This window comes from Trematomus bernacchii, unplaced genomic scaffold (assembly GCF_902827165.1).
Source record: "Trematomus bernacchii unplaced genomic scaffold, fTreBer1.1, whole genome shotgun sequence".
In the NCBI taxonomy this organism is placed as follows: domain Eukaryota; kingdom Metazoa; phylum Chordata; class Actinopteri; order Perciformes; family Nototheniidae; genus Trematomus; species Trematomus bernacchii.
The window spans coordinates 5,901,590-5,921,673 of NW_022987739.1; the positions used below are offsets into that span (position 1 = coordinate 5,901,590).

General features: G+C 40.3%; 1 protein-coding gene across 3 annotated transcripts in view; it reads left to right on the forward strand.

Moving 5' to 3' along the window:
• Positions 1–20,084, forward strand: part of pip5k1ca (phosphatidylinositol-4-phosphate 5-kinase, type I, gamma a) — a 45,202-nt gene that overhangs the window by 11,957 nt on the left and 13,161 nt on the right. For all 3 annotated transcript variants that reach the window (XM_034147662.1, XM_034147661.1, XM_034147665.1), the window contains exons 2-12: positions 4,495–4,526; positions 5,286–5,372; positions 5,853–5,983; positions 6,155–6,272; positions 10,306–10,458; positions 12,885–13,184; positions 14,445–14,653; positions 16,768–16,851; positions 17,089–17,137; positions 19,136–19,220; positions 19,774–19,935. In XM_034147662.1, the coding sequence (XP_034003553.1) occupies positions 4,495–4,526; positions 5,286–5,372; positions 5,853–5,983; positions 6,155–6,272; positions 10,306–10,458; positions 12,885–13,184; positions 14,445–14,653; positions 16,768–16,851; positions 17,089–17,137; positions 19,136–19,220; positions 19,774–19,935 (1,410 nt within the window). The remainder of the gene's footprint in view (positions 1–4,494; positions 4,527–5,285; positions 5,373–5,852; positions 5,984–6,154; positions 6,273–10,305; positions 10,459–12,884; positions 13,185–14,444; positions 14,654–16,767; positions 16,852–17,088; positions 17,138–19,135; positions 19,221–19,773; positions 19,936–20,084) is intronic.

Here is a 20,084-nt window from a genome sequence, read left to right on the forward strand (position 1 = left end):
CTTTGTATTAAGGAGGCTGCCTTGTTAATCTTCCTGCTCTTTTTGACATGTTATGGGTTTCTGCTTTCTGTAGGTCAGGTCTGACGCTCTTTGACACGATAAGCAAGCGCTGCTTTGTTGTGGCATTCAAAATTAACACCCAATCGATAGAGGGAACCTCACTTAGCCTCAACCCAGATAACAAACAATCATTTTAAAGACTGCCTCTTACTTAGCTCATCCTCAGGGATTCCCAGTATTGATCAGAGTCACATCAATGCTGCCTGCACTGTGAGGTTAACAATTCATTGACACACCAAAGTCATTATGTGTTTTGCATCCATTGTGTTGCTGAGATGCACCAAGACATCATAGAGATCTGTTGTTTATGTGTTCTTTAAAATAAGTAGTTGATAGCAATGAGTGGGTCAATTGTTTTAGACTGTTTCAAAGTGTGTATGTTGTATACTCTATGTGCATGTAGCTGTGCTAAAGCCTCCTTTAACTGCAGCAGGTAAGGACATGTTTAGGGCAGCATCTGTCTGTTATTTGAGTGTGACTATAATTGGGGCATGATAGAAACAAGTACAGGAAAAGTGCAAGAGTGTGGGAATTATAAACATAAGGCCAGACAACGTTTTATATATATATTGTAATGCCCAAGTGCAGCACACAGAATGTAAAGCAGGTTATTAGAATAGATCAGTGGCACACTAAAGGGACTTTAGATTATAATGAAAATGTGCCATGATTACTGAAAAGTCCACTCTATATCGTTCAAAACCCCGAAATCAAGAAAGGAGAGCAGTTAGATTGATATCTCTCTATTTTTTCTTCCATACCATCTTTACATCGTAAAGCAAGTTGGGACAAGAATGTGTTCTTAGTGCTTCTATATTCAGTGATCTGATCAGCTGTGTGCTTTGAGTAACCTTGGGATGCACTGATTTTAAACAGGTCTACTGGTTTTTCGCAGTTTGTTTGTTTCTTTGTGTTTTTGTGTGATTTTAGTATTTTTAAGAGTTAGTTGGCATTCACTAAGTCACACAATTACACACACAGACTAAACAATCACAGCACAATAGACCAGCATCTTCTGATTTATGTGAATTAAAATAAGCTGTTTTTCTCAAAGGAGTGGTGGATTTTGAAATTGAATCAAATTTGATATAACGGTTTTGGTTCCCTGGTTGGAAGTTGTATCTCCAAACTGAAGACATGGTGACGGCCATAATCTACAATGGGGTCAAAGAGCGTGTGAAAATCATAAAAATACTGTATTTTGCTTCACCTTCCATGGCTGTCACCAGCTGGTAATGGACCGCTCTCTTAAGAGTGTAAGAGTGGGCCCTTAAACCTGCACATAGCGGTCCAACTAGGCAACAGTCCCAGCCAGAAGCTATTTATTTCTATGGGTCTATTTGTTGTTCCATCCCCTGAAGAACTGTACAGACTGCATGCTGCAGCGTGACGGTGGAGGAGGACCTATTTTTCCTCATGCTCTCATTCTGAAGCCTCTTTACAGTGTCAAGGATGAAATCACCTGGGTTCTTGTTGAAGCCTAATGGAGGGAAGGTAGCACTTATAACGTGTCATCACGTCAGAGTCCTGTGCTGCTGGGTAGAAGCATTTCTCAAGACGATTTTCACTCATTTTGCAGGAAAGCAATCATGAAATATGATTGGAAAGACACGTATGAAGACCCCCATTGTTGTATCCAATCATAACTTCCTCCTGTGCTTCTCCACTGTACGCTGTAATAGACTATAAATAATCATCACCTTTATGTTTCAGCAGGGCTTTGTCACTTGTAGTCACATTTGCTTGCCTGTTATCATAATATAATTACATTTTTGGCTGTCCTCCCATAACCGAATTTATAGTAATGGTGTTTGTGTTTTACTTCATGCTGCTGAGGACAAAAGGAAATTAGTATTTGAAACCACAAAGTAAATCAATATAAAGAATCATTTCTATAGACAGATATCAAATTTAATATGAATCTGTTGGCAAAAGGAAACGATTTTGGTATTGAAAGCTCGCTTCAGTCTGAGTAGAGTGTTTGAGCAAGCTTTGGTTGAATTCAGTACAACTGTCAGAAGAAGCAGGACACATTGGCTGAAATGCACACTGAGAAAAAATGCATCTACACCTATGATCTACACACAATTATCTGTGTTTCCAGTGACATTGTCTTTTAACTCCAACTCCATTCTTGCATCGAAAGGTGCCAATCAGACGGTAAACAATGACCGGAGGATGAAGTCTTAGCACATATATATTTCTCTGTTATGCTGGAATCAGTTTGCCAGACCAATAGTATATGGGTTTCGCATTCAAAATAAGTACTGCTATCTGCTCTTTATTTCAAAGACAGCTAAATGTTTTTGGAAATGTTAGGAGAAATTATAACTACAGCATTATCATGATGTTTAAGGCTGGTATATAGGAAGAAAGTGGCTTTGTAGCTTGAGATAAGAGATGAGATTAACTGAACAGAGAGTCAGCCATCTAACTGTGTCGAGCAGGGAGAGATGGAGCACATGCTTGAACATGCATAGCCTGTCTCATTCCCTGCACACACACACACACACACACACACACACACACACACACACACACACACACACACACACACACACACACACACACACTATGCCTTTGAACCTGTAGTCTCAGCTAGCAACACACACTCTGTGAGCAGTCTTTACATGCAAAGAAGTGTTGCGGTTGCAGTGAGATACATGACACTCGCACACATAGGGAACAGACATTTGGAAATGATCAAAGCAAAACACACATAACCAGTCACCAAGCAAATGACATGCATCCACACACTTGGACCGGCAGACACGAATACTGTAAATAGGATGGGATGATAAAAGCAGAGGAGGCTCCTCTTTAATTATCTGCATTGCAAACATTCCTTCACCAGCCGTGTTTTTTTCCCCCTCAATTTTCATCCCCTGGTTGTTCGAGCTTGGGAACGTTGCCTGGTTCGTATTGGCATGCTGTGGCTTGCTCATCTTGGTGCAAATGTGAGCATGTGTGACAGAGGGAGAGAGATAGAGACATAGAGCAGGAGGAGGGGTGACAAACAGGCTATTCTGTGCTCAGTCACATGGACGTCCACGAGAGGCAGGCAGGCAGAACAGCCGCTACAGAGATCTGACATCGATTCAGATATCGTTTGCAGCTCGCCAGGTTCACACTGGATGCAAAAGCACGGAAATATGTCAGTTGTGGAGCGTAATGTAACCTGGCTGTTCAAAACAGAAGTGCATCTCGCCTCCCTCCCTCCCTCCCTGTTCAAAGATTAAACCATGGGATGCTCTTTTTATACATGTATGTATAAACATGTGAGATATTAAAGTGAATCCTTTAATCCAAAAATACTACAATCATAAACAATATATCTGTTAATAATAAGTGAAAGAAAAACTGAAATAAAACACGTCTTCTCGAAGATGTCTCCCCAAGGCTTATTTAATCTCACTCATTCATGTATATGCTAAATTGAGACTGTTGTAAACATATCTGTATTTTTTTTATGAATTTGCCCATTTAGTGGTTTCTCTTTCCTGAGCCATGCCTCAATTATTATGCTGAGTGTTACATGTCTATAATTATGCATCTATTTCAGGCCTTCCTGGGGAAAACAGTCCTTTTATTGCCTCTCTCTTTTGCCTACATCCTGTTATTAGACTGAAAATGATCACAACACAACAGATGCTGTACTACTGAAATGATTGCCATTTAAAATGTGTGATGTTTGCATTTGTTATTCTCTCTGTGAAACATATTTCAGCGCTTTTTACAGAGCTATTTATTCGATGTTCAAATGTAAAACTAACAGTCTTGGGACAAACTTAAGTAAAAGGGTGTCTGAGCATTTTTCAAACAAAATATTTGCATGATTATGTAAATTAGACCGTATTCGAACAGCACTGGTTTTATCTGAGTAATTTGTAATTATCTACCATATTTTATCAAGCGATAATATTAGTCCTGTGCGATTCGCAAAAGCATAGGGGTGTTTTGTTTTTTAAGGTTTTCACTTTTGTGAACATTATACAAACATAAAAAAACAAATATGCTTATAATATTGAACATTAAAAGTAATTTAGTATAATATTTACGATATAAGCAGATGTTATGCAGACTTCTCCCCTTGTTACATTAGTCCTGTTCCAGTAGGGCATTGTATTTGTACCCCTTTACATGAGGGGTGCCGTGCAGCTAGCTTTGCCCTGAAGTATATTTTCTCACAAACAGGGTACAGAGGGCTTCCTAAAGGACTTGCCCTTGTAGCTGGCGTTACTGTGTGCTGTGCTTCCTCTCGCTGACAGGCCCCTACTTGTGTTTGACACTGTTATTACATAATGTTGCACCGCTGCATCCACCCTGTGGTATATACAGTAGAGCACTAATGATGTTGAGTAATGGAGCCTTTCTGTCTCCGAGCGACTAACACAATCATCCCTGTCTCTCTCCTTCTTCCTGTCTCTCTCTCAGATGCTGCTGCTAGAAAAGCCTTCATCACCGAGGTGAGCGACCATCTGTCCCTGTGATCATAACGCTTCTCTTTTTAGTTCCTTTTTAATCTCCACATCAATAACAAGTAGTGCTTTGGTTTTAACCAGACACGTATGAAACCACTCGCCCTCGAAGGTTTGATCTGAGGATCTGATGCAAGTTATATTTGTGTCAATAAATATTAACTGTAAATAATTACCCTCGACTAGTGCTCAAAGGCTGACACAACATTTATAACAGCCTACAAGAATTGCAAGAGAGTATTTAAATATTGCTTTAGTTTTTTCGGTCTTTGCTAGACAATGTAGCACATTTTATATTAATCCTGCTAATTTAATAAATCCCATCCATCAAGCGCTTCAGCTACTGCACTGTACTTTAAAGCATCCTTTTGATGTATGGCACAGCTCGTTTCAAACCAAAAAGCTCAATGAACAGCTTCTACCATTGCAACTTTTTTCTTAATTTAGATAAGCTTACAAACGGTGCTATCAGACCTTCATACTTTACACATGTTATCGCATCTCATTTGAGTTAGAATGATGAAGTAGGAAAGGATACACTAAGTAAAGATCCTTAGAACAGAGAAACCAAGTGAGCATTTTGCTTCAAACTGAGCACCTGGTCTACTCTGAAAATCAGTTAATAAGATCATTTGGAGATTTTCTTTTTAATGAGCTCTTCTGTGTCACTCTGCAGAAATATAAATGTTAATAACCAGATGCAAATCAACCTGTGTAACACAAGTCTCTCTGTCTTTGTCCCCCCAGATGCCCTCGTCCTCAGGCCAGCCTGGTCAGGGGAAGAAGATTGGCCACAGAGGAGTCGATGCATCAGGGGAAACTACTTACAAGAAGGTAAAGCAGAGAGCTCATTTTACTGTCTAAAAATGATCTACTCCAAATGGAGCTATCGACCGAAATAACCAATTTAAGTGGTATTTTCCAGTCATTTGATCCTTTATGTACCAGATCTAGAAATAAATTACTACAATCACCTCAGGAGTTATTTAATTAAAGCTATAACCCATACAGTCTGTGCTTTGGTGAAATCAATGTCTGTGTATTTCATGTTGGTCATTCAGTCTGCTGAGGATGCCAGGAAATATTTTAAATTCTTATGAACAGTTTAAATATTTATATGGGGAGATACCGAATGCTTCCCTTCACATGATGGGTACCAATGAAGTGGAAAAAAGTATTGAATGAACTACTTTATTTGTATCTGTATCACTTTAGGGTTACTGGTGTTGATACTGGTGTCATGTTTTCTTTAACGAAACCAGCCTTAAAGAAGGGGTAAGTATTTCACTCACCTCTGCCTCCCTCGCTCCACAGACCACATCCTCAGCCTTGAAAGGAGCCATCCAGCTGGGCATCGGTTACACAGTGGGCAACCTGAGCTCCAAGCCTGAGAGGGATGTGTTGATGCAGGACTTCTACGTGGTGGAGAGCATCTTTTTCCCCAGGTTTCTAAAGCAGCCAAACACTTAAAAAACGGAATACATGCAGCATGTTTCCAATGCACATACGAAGTATTATACAATATTAAGTATGCTGCATTATGTTCTTAACCTTCCTTGATGTTCACTTAAAACATGAATGTAATTGATGTCTTCTTGTCTTATGTTGTATTTCAGTGAAGGCAGCAACCTCACTCCAGCTCACCACTTCCCAGACTTCCGCTTTAAAACCTACGCTCCTGTGGCCTTTCGCTACTTCAGAGAATTGTTCGGCATCAGGCCGGATGACTACCTGGTAAGATTTTACTTTTACTGTGTTGCTGAATGAATTAAAGAGGATTCTTACCCCTTGGATGCTAGACATTCTTTAAAATATATGGTACAAGATGAAAAATAAATGCACAATGATGGTTGTTATGTTGTTAATTGAACTGCTAACATCAGTTGGAGCTTTGTATCAGCTCCAATCAGAGGATTAGAATTGAACAGGGAGAAAGAGAGCGCAATAAAGAGGAATGTAGGGAGAAAGGAAAGGCAGCCAAGCCAAGGAAAAGACAATGAAATACAAATTAATAAGGACGGTATTCATAAAGATGAGAACTGCAGATAAGGCTTAGAGAGCTAAAAGGGGAACAATGAGAGCAAGACGCCTTGAAACAGCTTAAAGAGAGCAGAGGGGAGGAGGGAGAGAGGAGGTCTGCAGCTTGTCTCCCCTCATCAGTGTGCAGGACCTGGAGGCTGCATGATTCACTGCTGGGCCTTCGGCAGTCTACCACAATATACATACATTGCTCAGTCAGTGTTTCTGGGTCTCTCATATCGCACATATCTTTAATGCATCGGTTCGTCAGCCACGTTGAAACACCACATCCTGCCTGACATCTCTCTCGGTCAGTCTGTGGTCACTCATCAACATAGTCAGCTCGAGCCATCTGGGGATTTGCATGTTATTTACATCTTGCTACCAGACTCATTGTCTAAGAGTTTAAGTCTGGTTACACTGACGTTTTGCTGTAGGTATGACAAAACAGAATCTCTTTGTTTATCCTTGTTAGTCCATGTTGACGTACTTGCTTATTAAGTGTTTAGCCGCCCGTCCTAACATTAGTAATGCCTTACCTTAGGGGGAGAGGGGGTTCTAATTGGCATAAATGATGGACAGAATCCTTAATTAGAGCTTCGCTGCCGTGTTAACTCAGGTAAAAACTAAGATCCAGGGTTTTACCTCGCTACCTGATTTAGAGACCCCTTGTTGTGGCATATCATTTAAGAATTTCATCCCAATCTCACTTTACACGCGTCGTGTAGCTAACTTTAAGGTATTATTTATACACCTCTAACCAACACATTAGTGTACCTTTTAAAGGGGTTTCCCATGGAAGTCCTCAGGAGGTGTTTGGGTGGAGCATTCGGGGACTATGTTCTCATTTATACACTTGTGTGGAATATGTTTGGCATAGACGCTGCTTTGGGTGTAACCAGGGTGTGTGTAGGAAATGACTGCTAAACATGCAGAATAACGAGACTGAATTATTGCCCTGTAAGAGCTCTCACATAAACGGCACCAAAGCAATACACATACAATAGACATACTGGAACTATGTATGCATTTACCTAATGTATAAATAATCTTTATAATCAGCCTCATCTCAAGGTCTTTTTTAATGTTTTTTGTAAATTATCGATGAATCTGCAAATCTGTCTTTATCATGACAAATGTGCATTTTAATATCCCACAGCCCAAGGTGATGTAATACTGTGAATTGTATTATTGAACCAACAGTTTTAAACCCAAAGATATTTAGTTAAAGGTAGGGTAGGTAAGTTTGAGAAACCGGCTCGAGATACACTTTTTGTTATATTCCATGGAATGCTCTTAACATCCCGATAGCAATGAATATCTGAAGTGCTTTGACAAAAAATCCATAAAAAAATGTCATCTGTGGAAGCCGTAGTACTGTAAAAAGCACGACCAATCATCTGAGCCGGCCCGGCTAAAATAACTGGATGGCCTACCTGCCTGTCAGCCTTCCATCTGTGCACAAACTTATCTCGTGCCCTCATTGGTCATGTGCGCGTTCGTGTGTGTTGGAGGAGGGGCTCTATAAGGAAGTGGCAGATTTTCTCCGGTTGTGTATTTTCAAATTCTAGCGATCTCGAGCCGGTTTCTCAAACTTACCTACCCCACCTTTAAGCATCATATAAACCAAATAAATCATTAAATCACATTGGGGAGGCTGGAACCAGTGATCTTTTTGCATTGTGGCTAAAAATGACACATATGATTAAATCGTTTTCGAATGCCAATGGACCAATCAATTATTTGACTAACGGCCACTCTTGGGATTTAGTGATTCAAATCATATTTGCACAAGTAGTCATGATTTAGTGTTTAGGGAGCAAACAGTTGTTTAACAATGCATTATTTATATCATCTATTTCTCCTTCTGTAGCCAATGTTTATTGGCTACCACCAGATACCAAAAGATACCACAAGATAACATTGTGAATATGTTTTTCCCTTACATTTTGCAACCTTACTTTATCATTACTGTTTAATGACATACAGACTTTCCTGTCTGTTAAATTATCCATCCTAATTTAAAAGAAATTATGATTACATCCTTTTACCTGCCTCTGTGAGTGCATTTTCCCATTTCCATTCAGCCATCTCGCTTCCACACCTTTTCTCTATCCCTGTTCAGCTGTGTTTGATGTTAAAAATTCAAACACAGCATTGAAAAAACATTGAAATTAAATGTGAGGCGACACAGAGAGGTTTTTTTTCCTGAAAGTTTTCCATTAGCAAAACAGAGGCAGAGGCGGCTTCGCTTTTTTGAAAACTGATGTCTGTCATTACTTGCTTTTAAGCAGCCGAGGGAAGAGAACAAGATAATTAGCCGAGCTATCCGTCATTTAAGCGGGAGTTTGATGTGTGTATTAAAAGAGCGAAAACTAAAAAGCAGTCATTATTTGACATCTTAATGTGTCTAATATATATTAGCTAACTCTTTTCTACTTCACCATGCACTGTGAATCCACTTTCCACCATCAGTTATTTTCATAATTCTGCCATAATGTTTAACTCTAAGTGCTTCTGCACATGATAAGTGTGCTAGTGTGTGACACATTATTATTTTTTTGATCTTTAATTTATTAGTGCATATTTGTTTCAACTTGCAGTTTGTGTTTGATCCATAAATCCCACAAATATCTGCGAAACGCTGAGGAAAGCTTGGGGCTGTAACACGTCTGTTTCCTTCTGCTGCTGTCCATCATTAAAAGTGTTATGCGAGTGCTGAAAGCTTCATTTGCTATTTGTGTTTGATCACAGGTATTTTTAAAAGGAGCTCATTGTCAGCGCTGAAAGCAACATTTGTATTACTGCATATGTGAAGGAAAAGGTTCAGAAACAACAGGCATATTGTCCTACATTTTATGAGTTTCTGCAAAAATAAAAAGCCCTTCTTTTCATTGCTGTTCTCTACCTTGTGTTGTCCATTGAAAACAGCTAGTGCTGCAGCCCGTGTCGACACACTGGGAGCATTTGGCTTCATCTGTGAGGGGAAAATAAGAGTGAGGGAAAATATTTGTCAGACTGTTCATTGCCTCTGTTCTGACCATGATGTATAAAGAGAACTGGATACAGCATTTTACAACTTTTAGACCCTAAAGATTCAAATAAGGGCTATAAAAGTGTTCGTACTGGGGAGTTGATTTAGCTAAAAAAGGGAAAAGTATCCACTGGTTAACAGATGTCTCTGCCAGTGTAAGTCAATGGGGAAATTGTTCATATGGGCCCAATGACGTCACAGACTACAACAAAAGTGTAGTACCACCTTCAATCAATGTTAACCTTTGTCTCTCTTCCTTATTAGCAAAAAGTAGGGAAAAATCATTCAGGCCCTCGCTAAATGTGGGTTAGGTCATTCAAAAGTCTTGTCCACATGGAAAAGTAATTTTAAAATGATTTGGTTTAAACTGTCTTCCGTATAAGTGCTGTCATTTTATACGATGTTCAAAGATTTAACCGGCGTTTCTCTCGTGTGTGTGTGTGTGTGTGTGTGTGTGTGTGTGTGTGTGTGTGTGTGTGTGTGTGTGTGTGTGTGTGTGTGTGTGTGTGTGTGTGTGTGTGTGTGTGTGTGTGTGTGTGTGTGTGTGTGTGTGTGTGTGTGTGTGTGTGTGTGTGTGTGTGTGTGTGTGTGTGTGTGTGTGTGTGTGTGTGTGTGTGTGTGTGTGTGTGTGTGTGTGTGTGTGTGTGTGTGTGTGTGTGTGTGTGTGTGTGTGTGTGTGTGTGTGTGTGTGTGTGTGTGTGTGTGTGTGTGTAGTACTCCCTGTGTAATGAGCCTCTGATCGAGTTGTCCAATCCCGGGGCGAGTGGCTCGGTCTTCTATCTCACGAGGGACGACGAGTTCATCATCAAGACTGTGATGCACAAGGAGGCTGAATTCTTACAGAAACTGTTGCCTGGATACTACATGGTAAGCAAAGTGTGTGTATGTGGAAAAAAGCACATGTCATGTCATGTTATGTAAAAGGTAGGTGAAAAGAAAACGAAATCAAATAAACTGTATCGCAGCGAGTTATCTAGGTACATGAAGTGAACACACAGATCATACACACTGCACCAAAGGTGGAGAAGCCGGGCAACGTTCGTGTATTTCGGGCCAAAGAGGCCGCTGCACACACGCACCCTTTGCTTTCTCATTAAATTGCTGACCTCCAGCTCTGATGTTCTCATTTTGACTTTTATTTTTAGATCTCAGGTTTATGTAAGACCCTGGAAATCTCTCCTCCGAGCATGACACCCTTTTCAAATACAGCAGACATAACAACTCTATCATATCCGACTGAAACCTGGGGCCATGCGGTTTCATAAGAGACTGGCCGGTGTGTTTCACATAAGACTAACAGAGCCTGACTTGCCCCCCACAACATAGTCCGCTGGCTCATTCTGAATGAACTCAACCAACAACAGCTCCATGTATGTCCATGCTACTATCCCAGCCTTTTGAGGTTCACAGCCATCAGTCTTGTGTTTATTCCCGTGCCAATAGCCGTGGCCAAAGACCAGTGCAGGAATTTGCAATAAAGGCTCAGCGCTTTCACTGTGACCTTTTCCGGTGGCCTGAAATGCTCTGAAGAACATTGGCACGAATGATTGGTCTGAGAAAGAGGTTTAATGAAAACAGAGATATTCAGGCTCACGCAAGATGGCTGTAGCCCGAGGCCAGAGCAGGTGGATTATGGCAAAAGAGGCAGATAACACAGATGGACAAATCAAACCCACGCCAAGATAAACGGAGTAGAAAACCATTAAAACATTATGTCCATGGATACAATTCTTACATAAACATCAACCAGGATGTACAGAACAAAAAAACTGCTGCACATGTCACCGCAAAACGTTTCATTGGAACTGGCTCATCTGTATTCGTAGCAAACACAACGCGCAGCAGTCATTGGTGGAGCGGCTCATGTCTTCCCCAGCTGACTGGCTGAGGAGTGTGGCTCTGGGCAGCATACAGATCGCAGTGATGTAACAGACTCCACCGCTGACACTTCTCTCCCGTCTGTGTATTAGCCCTTCTATTATGTGCCAAGGCTTTCCATCTCCTCTCACGTTTGAATTTATTTCTCTTAATGTCTCTGCGTCGTGTTTTAATCCACTCCTTCTCCAGCCTTTCATGCTCATATTTGCTCATCTCCCTCACGTGTCTTTGATGTTGGTTCGTCACTGCTCTGCCCTCTTAACATTGACAGAAGGGTCATGTGTGGCTGAGGGCAGAGGATGCTCTTTCTCTCTCTCTCTCTCTCTCTCTCTCTCTCTCTCTCTCTCTCTCTCTCTCTCTCTCTCTCTCTCTCTCTCTCTCTCTCTGTCTTTCTGCAATCTCTCTTTTTCATTTTCTGCTCTCTCTTCCCCAGTTCCTCTAATCTGAAGGTCACTTACACAAGTGCTGAGCCTTTTAGCCATATGTCCACATTCATCCTTCATCTCTCCTCTGCCGTTTCCTCTTTTTTTCCTCCTCATATCTGCTCCTAAATGCTTTCTGTTATGGCTTTGTGGACCACTCTCTCTTCATCTTCCCCCTCATTCCTCTAATGGAAACGAGCTGGCCCAGGTCCCAAGGTCAAAGCAGGTTTTTAACTGAGCCCCCAGACAGTGTAACCTCTTAGTTGAGATTGGTTTATTCAGCACGGATTGGTGATTGATGGGGGATTCTTGAAGTGTAAAAATGCAGAATCATGTATGAAACATTTTTTACAAATTTAGGATAATTGTGTTACTTGATTTTTGCAAGCCTAATGCCTTCCTAAATCCCAAACAGTTGATAACAGTGAAAATGAAATGACAGTTTAAGCATCACCACTTCTTTATTTCATAGTGAGGTCTTGACTCAAGTTTGTTGTCTGTTATGTAAACTTCCTGGGGCAATCATATGAATAACTGGGTTGACAGTTTGTGTACACTGAGCATTAAGTAGTGTTTATAAATAAACTATTTGCAGAACATGTATCACCTTTCCTTTTGCTCATGTATTTTTTAACCCTTAAAGGTCCCATGAAAAAATGATGTGTCGGGATCCTGGTCCTGTTATATTTTCCTTTCTGTCTTTGTTCGCCAAAAAATAGCGTCTTTCAGATATTTTACATTACAGTGCCAACATTTTCTACTTGTGCAAAGTCTAAAAAAAATGCACATCTTGGCCTTGGGTGTTTGTAAAAATGTAATTCTGTAAAACGTATTACAATTTGTGGTGACCCTGACAGCTTCTTCGCACAATTGAATTCCTTTAAACAATTCCCTCAAATGTCCTGCTTCTAAATCCTGTCAGCAGCAAAAAAAACATTTATGAACCTTTTAAAGGCCTTATGATTTCTCTTCTTCTCCTTCACTCTTCTCCAGAACTTGAATCAGAACCCTCGCACTTTGCTGCCCAAGTTCTTCGGCCTCTACTGTGTCCAGTCGGGCGGGAAGAACATCCGCTTGGTGGTGATGAACAACGTCCTTCCCCGCGTAGTTCGCATGCACCTCAAATACGACCTGAAGGGCTCCACCTACAAGAGGCGAGCATCCAAGAAGGAAAGAGAGAAGGCCAGGCCCACTTTCAAAGACTTGGACTTCATGCAAAACCTGCTGGAGGGTCTGATGCTGGACCAGGACACTTACAACGCGCTGGTGAAGACCTTACAGAGAGACTGCCTGGTGAGTGAGGGGACGGAGACACAAACAGCAGCTGTGTTCAGGCTCTTCACTGGAACCACTTCTATTGTATCTAAGCTTAGATAGACAGGCAAGAGACATGGACAGAAGGAGGGAGAAGGAGCCTAGGAGAGAGAGATCCTTCAGTGAGAGGGAGGGAGATCCTAGGCAGTCAAGTTTAGCGGAAAATTATAAGCCTGTTTGAAGGAAGGATAAAGTTATACCCTAAGGCTGAGTCTCAAAGGAAAAGAAACAAGGGTAGAAATTCAATAAAAAAGAAATGGAAACGTGCTGGAATAACCAGGATATTATGGGGCCTTGTTCAAAGATACTATTTAGAAGTTTTAGGAAATCTTTGGTACTAGCACCTTTAAGGGAACCTCAGTCATCATTAGGGCTACACATTTAATCGAAATTGGTAGGAAATCCACAATATTGGCTAGTGCAGTATCCACAGTTAACCCAATTTTGGTAAAGGCAAAATAAGTGAGTAAAAAGTGAGTAATGTTTTACAGACTTAATACAAAATCTTTGTTTGGTACAGATTATCATATTATTTGATGATTTTTAGTAATAACGTGAAGAGTATTCATATATCTCAATAACGCTGAATGATCATCCGCTATTAAAGAGTCTTTAATATCACAAATCATACTGCAATTAGCAATGTGAGTCAAACTAATAGCAATGAGTTATATTTGTGATGAAAGCATCCCAAGGCCTTTACATAGAAATCAGTCCACAGGCTGTTCTAGGCAACCAAGAAAGTCAAAGGAAGGTAACAAGTGTGAGTTACGTTATAATCCTTTCACTCCTTGGCAATACAAAGCGATAATTATAAATGTAAAGTGTTACCTTTATTACCTTTTAATAAAAGAGGAGAAGGGAGGGAGTTTGGATTGAAGAAGACAGTGAAAGAAACAAAAGCTATTTACGAGAGTGCTTGGCATTCCCAGGGTCCCTCGCTATAAATTAGAGCTTTGTTACAGCACTGTGTTTAATAAGGGGTCTGCAGTGGTGGCCGGCCTGCCCTTGTCTCTTAAATCACCACCTCGTAATAACCTTCTCAGTGCACGTTCTTGTTTGGAGTATATGCTCACACTGGCTATCTTATGCATAGTTAATTAGTGTGTGCATCACTCTGTATAGCTCCATGACTCCTGTCCTCATTCCCCCTGGTGCTGACACTGTTATGCACTCTAGATAAAAGCTTTATACGTCACGTGTCCGTCAGTCACCGCTCACTTCCTGTCCTCTGCTCAGGTGCTGGAGAGCTTTAAGATCATGGACTACAGTCTGCTGCTCGGGGTTCACAACATGGACCAGGCGGAGAGGGAGAGGCAGATGGAGGGCTCCCAGGGCGAGAGCGATGAGAAGAGGCCCGTGGCCCAGCAGAAGGCCCTGTACTCCACCGCCATGGAGTCCATCCAGGGGGGGGCGGCCTGCGGGGGGACCATCGACACCGACGACACGTGAGTCAAAGAGGCTGTGGCAAGAGAGCCGAGTGATAAATGTGACACTGAATAAAAGGGGGGAGTGCATCTACTAGACTTTAGGGCTGTGCATCTTCACTGGTCTCACGATTCGATTCGATTACGATTATCCTGTCACCGATTCGATTCGATTCGATTTCCCGATGCATCACGATTCATACCAATGCGTTGCATCCTCAATTTTCTATATTACTGCACATGGCTTCTTTTTCATCAATGAATACATGCAGTAAATACATTATTATGTACATTATTTAGAAAGTGCTTCAGAAATCAATAACATAAATGTCTTGACATTAATTTATAAACCAAAATAAATCAATTGTATAGGTCTAGCATTCCTATATCTGTGTGTGAAGTTGTTCCATCCTCAAAAACAAAAAACTAATGCTTCTGCAGTCTTACTGCAGCTTCTAGCAACGTCTTCTGTTAAAGAAAGGACACTGAATGTCCTGAATGTGGCATCACACACAGGACTTGAGTCTGAACACAGCAGACAACAGGAGTATTTACAACAGCATATAAAAACAAAAATACTGCATGTGGGTGCACACTTACATTCTCTGTCTTACTGTTACATTAGCTTCATCATATCTCAATCAGTGATTAAGTGAATAATAAAGTGTCTATCAGGTTATTATCAGCCTGTCACTCATTATTTTCAGGGAGGGGGCGGGGTTTGGAGGAACAGAGGAGACGGTGATCGCGGAAGCTTTTTTCCTCCTGCCTTCACAAACTTTACACACGTATATATCGTCTGAAAATAGCAAGAGGACATTCATACTCTGCAATCCAAGACTTCTCTAAATCCACCAAACTAAAAACATAAATCCTTGTGTCTGAGCCGCAGTGACACGGAGTGATTCAGAGCGGGTCCTTCTGCTGTTGGTTCTGGACTGGTGATTGTGTTTGTGGATAAAGCAGACTGCTCCGTGTTTGGTGCCGCTGTCACGTCTGTTCCCTGATCTCTGCGTCACCGACCGATTTGATATTCAAGTGACAGAAAAAACAACTTTATTGTAAAGCCGCGGCCGGAAAATCAGGAAGCCACGCTACTACGCTATAATCGATTATGTTCTGTCACTGCATCGATGCAGAATCATCCACGTCCGCATCGCGATGCATCGTAGAAACGATGAATTTCAACACCCCTACTAAACTTGCACTTTCATGCCATAGCACTAAGAATAAATAACGTTGAATTAGGGCTGTGCAATTAATCAATTACGATTTTCGCTTGCCACAATTACGAAAACAACATAATAGAAAAAAAAGATTATTTTGCTTTGCTAGGTTGTGACAGTGCACTGCAACATATTTGATCTAATTTATTTGTATTTATCATATTTATATATGTTTAGTAGCTTGTTGAAGTGCGCTCCAAAATATTTGTTGATCTTGTTTATTGGTATTTATTATTTTGATATTATTTATTTAAATGTAGATATAAATGTATAATTTTTTTATTAATTTTTTTATTGGTTTTTCAGTTGAATTATACGTTCAGGGAAATCAACAGTTAAAAAGATACTGTTCAAATTAATATTTGTATTTGAAAGTTCAATAAATGGATGTTTTCAAAGTCATGAATAATCGTATTTAATAATCGTGATATCAATTATTGACCAAAATAATCGTGATTATGATTTTTGCCATAATCGCACAGCCCTACGTTGAATACATGTAGTAAGATAATAAACTTTATCCGTTGCTCTTTTTCGTCAAACTCAGTGCTTACACTCTCATTCCTCACCACTTTAACTTTTCCAGAAAAGCTTTTTCAAACTCTTCTCGTTAAACTGTTTTATTTACTTTCATTGTTTACACTTCCCCACACACTTTCATTGCTTTATATGACTATTAAGTTGCTTCAAGTTTTTAATAGTAAACCCCCGAGCAATATTTTAGAACGAAACAATGAATATTTGTATTTTTAGCATGTGTACAGTGTTAACACTAAGATTTTAGTTTAGCTTGTGCTGAATTTGTTTGCTGAAAATCTTTTGTCTTCTCGTCTTGTAGGATAGAAATGTGACACTGTAGCAGGTTTACATACTTTTTATTTAAACTTTATTTATTCATTCTCATTGCAGGATGGGCGGTATCCCAGCTTGGAATGGAAAAGGAGAGAGACTTCTTCTCTACGTTGGAATCATCGACATCCTGCAGTCCTACAGGTGAGCATCACAGTAGTCATGAGATTAAACGTCATCAGCTGCACATCTTCCAGTGCGACAGGCTGGAGATTTTCATCAGAGAACTATATGTACACACTGTGCCTGTCTTCTGTAGCAGCCGTGCTCCAAATAAACTCCATCACTTCAGACAACACATTTAATGTTCTTGGCCTATACTATATGACATTTATAACATCACTGCGTTAAACTTTGTTTCTCTCCTCTCTCTTTCTGCAGGCTAATCAAGAAACTGGAGCACACATGGAAGGCTTTGGTTCATGACGGGGTAAGTTTCGTAAACACACAGATAAACACACTAATACATTAAATCATACTCATCCATATTTCAGTGAAAGACACTGACTCTTCAGTTAACAAAATGGTTATTATTTTGATCTTGACTCTTTTCATCCGACCGCATACTGTGTGAATCGTTTTATTTACACACATTCGGGCCCTCCCTTAGGAGATTACACAACAATATCAACAGGTTACATTTAGCGAGGCATCAGACAACGGCCTCAAGCATTTCTGTTTTTGGATCTTCCTTTCTTTTAAAATCTTTGTCTGTGTATCTCTGGCAGCTTGTCTCCTCCAGTATGTGTGAACTTTCTTTTAACTTGCAAGACTAAACTCATCAATATCCTGCGGGCCCAGTAGTAGGTGTATTACATCTTATTAGACGTCAGCTCTAACCAGAGCTATAGGTTACTTAAATGGGAATGAAATGCCTATCAAAAGACACATTTGCCTTTTATTGAGCTCGTATTTAACTATAATGTTGCACTCAATATACGCTCATTCTCATTATTTTTCTATTAGTGTCATAAAGATAAGATGACTTGAGTTTTTCCTTGTTTTAAATTACATTTCCTTTATTTAATTTGAATTATTTATTTATTTATGAGTCAGCCTTTATTTAAGAAACGTAGAGAGAGAGACACACAGAAAAGGTAGCACACTTTCTTGATGACATGCATACATTTGAACAATTGAATTAAAAGTGTGCACGCATATTTATATGAATGACTGTATGTGGTTTTTTCTTTTAAATCCCTCTTTCCATTTTGAATTGTATGTGCATGCAACACATTTAACATCACGCAAATAGTTTATTATCAACAAATCAGAAACAATTCACAAACAAAAAATACGTCATCCAGAAGGATTGGCAGCTCATACCAGAACATTTTATAATATGTGTCATAGTCTTGGTTGCATAAATGTAACTGAAGCTTGCAAAGCATTTCAGAAAACCCCTTGGTATTTATAAGAGGTGATGGAAAAGCACCTCACATCTCTTTACCTATAGTGGGTTTACACTGTACATCATCACCAGATTGTTTTCTCAAGATAGAGGCAGTCATCAATCTCTCCGCGCTCTCTCCTTACTCACTCCTGTCTCCGACTCTGAAACACAATAATACGCTAAAACAAGATATATGTGGAGCGAGCAGAAGCCCTGCTCAGCCTCCTGTGCGTCACTGCTGAGGTTCGCTGCTCTCTCTGTGGTTGCCTCCGTGAGGTGAATGCGTTCAGATGTTACTCATGGTGGAGTCTGGTAATGCAAATTATAACGACCAAGCCTTCACTTTCTCACTCTCCTCCATCCCTCCTTCCTTCTGTCAGTCTAAACCAAACACCAAGTGTCATCTGTCAGTCTGCCGGCAGTGTGATCTCACTCCGCTGCAGCATGAATAATGAAGAGACGTGTCTGTACTCTGATCTGACTGCAACCTGTCACAAAAACGACTTTTGTTTGGACTATATATTGTCTTTCAATACCATTCTATACCACTGATATCATGACAATATAAAAGCATTAAAAAGCAAAGATCAATTACGTTTTATTTCCTAAGAATATAAAATATCCTAAATTCTATTCTAAATCAAATAAAATGTATTAAGAAAGATAATTAAAAAAACAATAAATAAAATGGACTCACAGGGTCTGCTTTTAAGAATGAGCAAGTCTTATTCTGGTAGGGTACATGTTGGTGACATTCTTATGTTAAAATGAATGTATGTAAACAAAAGGTCGGATTAAATAATCAAAATCATGTTCGGACTGTATACCATACCATAAGGCCATAGTTATCCTGACAGAACTAGTCTAAATATTTTCTGACTTTTTCAACGGTTTGCTCTGCCTGGTCGTTTTAACTGATAATTCCTGGTGTGGAAAACTAAAGGGACTAATAGACAGTTTAATCTCCAATTAGCAATGGTTGGCTCATTTTATCTGTGCACTAATGTCTCCTTAATGTCTCTGTCTCTCCCTCAGGACACCGTGTCTGTCCACCGGCCAGGCTTCTACGCCGACAGGTTCTTCAAGTTCATGAGCAGCAACGTTTTCAAGAAGAGCTCCTGTGAGTTCAATTTACATCCACACACTGCCTTACATAGTCAAGACGAGGGCTGGGTGAGAAGAGCTCAGACGCAAATGTCAGATGCTAGGCTTTTGTCTCTTTTACAGCCGAGCCTTGACAGGAAATCAGATACAGTTGCTACCCACCTGCCTTATTAGGTGCTGCCTCGTGTCATGTGAGAGTCAAACATCCATTTGATCCTTGTGCAGTTCGTTTTCATCTCCTTCCAAAGATTAACGAACACACAAATAAGTATTTGTTGTGGAGGCCCGAGGGCAGATGTGATATTTTCATTTTTAATTCTTTGCGTTTTTACTTCAACTGACAATTTAAACGTTTGTATTGTACTGCAGCCTCAACACATTGCTATTGATTAACAGGTCAAATACATCTGCTGAAACAGTACATTGATATATGTAAAGAGTCCGGTGCTATGATTTGTTTTAATCTGTGTGGAATTTCCCATTTGCACCCAGCCCAGAAATAACAAAGTGAAATGTGCTTTCCCATGTTTACCAAGTTATTGAAGGTGTCAATGTGCATTGCCCCTCAGCTCTGAAGTCCTCTCCATCTAAGAAGGGTCGCGTGTCGTTGTCGGTGCCTAAGTGTATCGGCCCCGGTGCCGCCTGGTCAGCCAGCCAGCTGCCGTCTGAGAGAGACGAGAACATCTACGACCTGAGAGGAGCTCGCAGCTTCCCCACGCTGGAGGATGAAGGTAAATCACATCTGTATACAGAGTTGTAGTGCAGGGAGGATAACCAAATAAAGAAAATAGGAAACATCAGTTGTTTGAGTTTGGATGAGTAAAATGTTGTTCTGGAAGGTATATTCTGCCCCTTTTTAAACAAAACAACTTCTGATCGT